This window comes from Prorops nasuta, unplaced genomic scaffold, assembly GCF_024137725.1.
Source record: "Prorops nasuta isolate Cenicafe-Biocafe unplaced genomic scaffold, Cenicafe_Pnas_1.2 PNAS00005, whole genome shotgun sequence".
In the NCBI taxonomy this organism is placed as follows: domain Eukaryota; kingdom Metazoa; phylum Arthropoda; class Insecta; order Hymenoptera; family Bethylidae; genus Prorops; species Prorops nasuta.
The window spans coordinates 5,900,216-5,905,355 of NW_027116802.1; the positions used below are offsets into that span (position 1 = coordinate 5,900,216).

Below are 5,140 nucleotides of genomic sequence, written 5' to 3' on the forward strand. Positions count from 1 at the left end.
TAAGTATTTAATAATAGGCCTTATTAATTTTTAATGTAATTTCTATCAATGATCGAAGGACCACTCGCATGTGTGCTCCGAATTATTTTCACTTTGGTCCTCAGTCAAATGATTCGACTCAAAAGAGCATAATCAACGCTTCCCGGTACCTACAGTCTACTTGATAAACGTCATAAACACGTAATATATCTCTACCAATTTTCAACGATTTTTCAAAAAGCAAGTAATGGTATAACGGGAAAATAGTTCCAAATTTGTATGATATTATTCAGTCACATTTTGTCGTCCGTTAATTCGAGAAATTGTGCATAAAAGTCTCTGGTGCACTCTCCTTTGTTATTGAACACAAATTTGTAATAACTACCATCCGCACAAATAACTGCAAAGATAGTTCATTAAAACGATTTGAGTTAAAAAAAATATTAAAATTGCCGAAATATTTGACCTACCTATAATGCTACTGTTGTCCCTGCCAAAAGCACACATACACTGTGGACCTCCTGGCACTTGAAATTTGCAAAAACTCCAACTCGAACTAAAATATTTCGGTAGAAATGTGGCGGAAGCTAGACTTGATTGGCGATTTAATTTTTGATCTTCTACAGCAAATATGTGTACAGTTCCATGATCGCTTGCCACACATAAGCACGTAGAATCGTGATTAAAGTTTATACTGCAACAATTAACATAAAGTTTCAATTGTAGTATTAGTTGTATTTGTCAATTGCATAAATAAAATTTTACCAATATATATTAGCATGGTTAGCTCCTCTCCTCAATTCATTAATCATATGTCCATCCTGAGTATCAAACACTCTAATAAGGGTACCCTTTTCTGATGCTGTTGCCAATCTGGTTCCTTGAAGATTCAGTGCTATGCAGGATAAGGGTGTCTCATGTGCTTCTATATCCAATGGTTGTTTTTCTGTATCAGCCAAGTCTATTACTGTATAAAAATTAAAACTTCAACATTTATTTTTTCTTGTATAATTTTAATCTCACAGCTATGAATCTTACATTGTACATGCCCATTTTTTCTTCCTGGAAAAGCAAGCATTGAATTGTTGCTGTTAGGACAAAGGACACATAGTCCTCTTGGATTTGTATTAGTTTCAAACACGTGTAGCTGCTGTGGGTTTTGGGTAAATGTGTAGACCTTTATAACACCTTCAAGCACTACAACTATTCTGTCTCTTCTTAATTTAACACCTTTAACTGGAGCATTAAAATCTAACTTAATTAATGGCTTTTTTTTTATATCATCCCATATCATAACTGGAGAAATAGAAAATTGATTACAAAACATAATTATAAAAGATAAAATATAATAAAATACCTTTATTTGTGGGATAAATAGGCTTCTCTCCTCCACCTACTAATGCTAAGTAGTTACACCTGAACAACATCTCTACATATCCAAGTCCTCCATCGCTAAAATCATGTCTTTCCTTCTCTTTTAAAGGATCACAGTTGTATACTCTGTAGCCATTTTCCATACCACAAGCAAAGCATCCTATTACAAATAAAAAATTATAAAAGTAATAATATTATTATCGTCTGATACATAATCAAAATCATGGCTGTCTTGTTTCTCTTACACAGTAAATCAATAATTTCTTGTTTACATTCAACATTGTTATCTCCCATTTGCTATAATATTCATAAAAATGAACGATCATTCCGAAGGAGCAAAATTTTCCCTTCTTGATATTAAGAGACAGAAGTCCACAAAAAATAATAAACTTATGATATGAGAAAAGTGTTTTATCACATGGAATTGATAAAAATAAAAGCAAACATAAGGGCAGTAAAGCAGCTTGTAATATGACGTTAAAAAAAATATATATTCATTGTAGGTTATTTTGTTAAAAATTTTATTCCTGGGATAAAAGCAAATTTGATCATTGGTCGTAAATATATCAAAATAAGTTCGTTAATGATAGAAAATCATTGACAACTTTCCGAATGTGTCGCTTAGAGGGCTGAAGTAAGGAGTAAATGCCAAAATATGGAATGAAGATTCTCACCTTGATCCTGATTAAAACCAGCATAGAGCAGGCCATTTCCATGGGGATTACCCGAAATTAAATTCATTTCAAGTTTTAATTTAGCATTCGCTTCTACAATTTCTTTTGCCAAGACCAATCGTTGCTTCACCGGCAAACAATGTGAAAGTTTTGTTCACTGCAAAATGACGCCATTTTCGCGCATGCCAAGTAAATATGATCAATCAGCTGATTACGGCTGAAAGCTGAAAGAACTGGCGGCTGGCGCTGCCGATGGAAGTGGAGACTACTGGAGACTGGTGGAGACACAGGAGAGCCCAGTGGATGCCTTGACTGAAGGAAGCTGACCAACGCTGGCTGATCTGATCGTAGCATTGCGGCAGCCCGCAGCGGCCGCAGCATGGCATGGCAGGTGTGTAGTAATATTTGTAGATCAGTTTGATGAAATACAATTAAATACGAATGTTTTCCAAATCAAAACAGTTCTTGACACTTTGTTGATTTATTTATCCATTTCTATTTTCGTCTATTAAACACGGTACGCATAAAAATCAGTATATTAACTATAACCATTTAACGTAATCGGTTTGTATTGTCACTCCGGTTTTTTTTAGGTTATGTTTTTTAGAAGCTATGCATTTGTTCATGAAATCTGTACAAATTAGGATGGTGCATACTGGCCATGCATTGTGGAAAGAAAGACCAAAAAATTTAAAAAACAAAAAACACAGCTCTCAGCTATGGCTCACACGTCAATTTAGAGATCCCTATGTAGAAAAAGCTAAGCAAGAGAACTATCGGTGCAGGAGTGCATTCAAGCTACTGGAAATTCAGGAAAGGTTTAACATTTTTGAACCTGGAAAAACTGTTGTGGACTTGGGTGCTGCTCCTGGTAGTTGGAGTCAAGTAGCAGTAAAATATACAAATTCTCAAGGAAGAAATCCTGAGCCAGTAGGTCGAGTAATAGCAATAGATAAGCAACCAATATATCGTATAGAAGGAGCGCACATTTTAGGTAATATGGATTTTACTGTTGCTAAAAGTCAAGAAGCTCTAAAACAGCTATTAGATAATGTCAAAGCAGATTTGGTAATGTCTGACATGGCTCCAAATGCTACTGGTACAAGGGAGTTGGACCATGATAATATAATTAAACTTTCTTATATTGCTGTTAAGTTTGCTGTTCAAAATCTGAAACTGGGTGGTACATTTTTAACTAAAATCTGGGATGGAGGAAGGTCAGCAAAGTTGGAAGACGATCTACTTAAATTCTATGAGACTGTAAAAATAATTAGACCAGAAGCAACCAGAGACGAATCTTCAGAAAAATTTATTTTAGCCAGAGGATTCAAAGGGTTGAAAGCTTAGTTTATGAGATGACATATAATAAACATTCAGTTTAATCTGTAATATACATCAATTTATTTAACTATAAATAACATGTAATTTGATAGAACTATTATTAATACATATTAAGACGCAAATAACGTTTTATTCATTAATTATACTGTATATACAATTTGTTGTAATAAAATTAAATATGTACATGAATCGACACATGATACATGAAAAAGATTACACACCACATCGAAATATATTTAAGTGAGGAAGCTACTGGCCGCGACGTCATATATTTTATAATTTTTTTTATGCTTGTTACGAATAGATATGTGACTATTTCCTTTTTTTTATTTAAAAATGATGAAAATTTAATTTAACACGTCCACGCATACATATAAATGATATAAATTGTAGAAATGGCCATAAAAAATTTGGACATCGAAGTTGATCAATTTCACTGATCACTTCGAGTCGGTTTGGCATTTATGTTAAGATTCGACGATTGGCTACGTCTCACATCGATTAATTAACTTAATTAGGGCTAACACATTAGATACATATTTCATCCTATACAATCCTTAATTATGACTGAGAAACATGTATATAGGTGCGACGGTTTTAATATTTATAACGACTGTACTTCACAACATTTAATTTTCCTTACAATAATAAATTACCTTTCCTTAGACGGTATAAAGGTAGAAATGGTATAAACAAATGCGATAGTTAGTCAATTAGATTATTTAACAAAGCGATCTGGCTTTTTATCTGAGAAGAAGCACTTCTAATTTTACCATTAGAGAAGCTTATTATTTCTCTTTTTTATCATTGCATATTTTTTTTGTACTTTTTTTCTTCTTTTTTAGGAAGTTTTTTCGATCGAGTCAAATATTTTTCAACGCAAAGCTATAGTTTCGCTTTATCTAATTATTAATATGATATGACAAGAGCTCATATGTTATTTGATTCAATGAAGAAGTACAAGCCAGGTTTTCGGGTTTTCTCTAAATACCACTAAAATCAGTCTGTATCCTTCCTGGTTGCATTTTGGCCAAGAACATAGGCGCTTGGCACACATTATACGTTATAAATTATTATATAAAAATTAATGACTTGCATAGCTCTCATGGAGTATTTTTTATTGCGTCTGGAGTGATCTGCTGGTTTATTAGCATTTTCCAACCATTGCGAATGATACAAAGTTCGATACAGGATTCACCAGGACGAATCGCTAGAAACGTGTCGCGAGGATATATTTGAAATCCTTCACAAAAAAGGTAGAAATTACGAAGAATCTTGACAATATCAAAAATTGTAAAAATTTAATTTTCTTAATTGACATACACGCGTGTTCAGTCTTACGAAAAAATACTTGTGGAAGGATCGGTGGTGTAGCGATCATTCATTTACTGTTGACAAAAGATAGATCAAAGAAGAGATCCAGAGATCGTGTATATTATTTTTTTCGTAATTTTTAGAGACATCAGTGACTAAAATTGAAAAATTGGGTAAAAATCGACGCGCATGTTTGTAGAAGAGATTTGATGAAGACATCGAGTACTTCTTAGAAGTTTCGCGTATTCCTTGGGGAGATTGGAAGGATGAATGACGGTATCATTCCAGAAGAGAAAAGGGGAGGATTCGATCATCATAGATGAAAGCCCATTAGCCCAAGTTTTGGGAGCATCGTCCGAGCTTATAGAATCGCTTGAAGCTTCACGCACGGGGAGAGCCGTGAAACGGGAGAAGTCATCTCCGTGGTAAAAAGAAAATTCCCAAGGACATCAGAGGTC

At 33.9% G+C, this 5,140-nt stretch overlaps 2 protein-coding genes across 3 annotated transcripts; one reads left to right on the plus strand and one right to left on the minus strand.

Moving 5' to 3' along the window:
* Positions 1-243: 243 nt before the first annotated feature.
* On the minus strand, positions 244-2,196 carry LOC136773369 (WD repeat domain phosphoinositide-interacting protein 3). The gene is made up of 6 exons (XM_066727005.1): positions 2,028-2,196; positions 1,337-1,513; positions 1,018-1,275; positions 745-946; positions 450-673; positions 244-379 (listed from the first exon to the last, which is right to left on the minus strand). The coding sequence occupies exons 1-6, from the start codon at positions 2,092-2,094 to the stop codon at positions 273-275; spliced, it is 1,035 nt and encodes a 344-aa protein (XP_066583102.1). The 5' UTR covers positions 2,095-2,196; the 3' UTR covers positions 244-272.
* Positions 2,197-2,305: 109 nt separating this feature from the next.
* On the plus strand, positions 2,306-3,376 carry Mrm2 (Mitochondrial rRNA methyltransferase 2). 2 transcript variants are annotated; one of them, XM_066727007.1, is made up of 3 exons: positions 2,306-2,418; positions 2,490-2,544; positions 2,621-3,376. In XM_066727007.1, exon 3 carries the CDS (start codon positions 2,640-2,642, stop codon positions 3,372-3,374), a length of 735 nt encoding a protein of 244 aa, XP_066583104.1. In that variant the 5' UTR covers positions 2,306-2,418; positions 2,490-2,544; positions 2,621-2,639; the 3' UTR covers positions 3,375-3,376. The 2 variants fall into 2 exon arrangements, with proteins under 2 accessions (XP_066583104.1, XP_066583103.1); XM_066727006.1 differs by having other exon boundaries at positions 2,315-2,544.
* The last annotated feature ends 1,764 nt before the right edge of the window (positions 3,377-5,140 follow it).

Bases quoted from the DNA above. Each gene is read 5' to 3' on its own strand.
- Mrm2 (XM_066727007.1), top strand. From the start codon at position 2,640: ATGCATTTGTTCATGAAATCTGTACAAATTAGGATGGTGCATACTGGC.
- LOC136773369 (XM_066727005.1), bottom strand. From the start codon at position 2,094: ATGAATTTAATTTCGGGTAATCCCCATGGAAATGGCCTGCTCTATGCT. The intron at 1,276-1,336 runs GTATTTTATTAT...CTATTTCTCCAG, and splicing joins TATTTATCCCACAAATAAAG to TTATGATATGGGATGATATA. The intron at 380-449 runs GTAGGTCAAATA...CTATCTTTGCAG, and splicing joins GGACAACAGTAGCATTATAG to TTATTTGTGCGGATGGTAGT.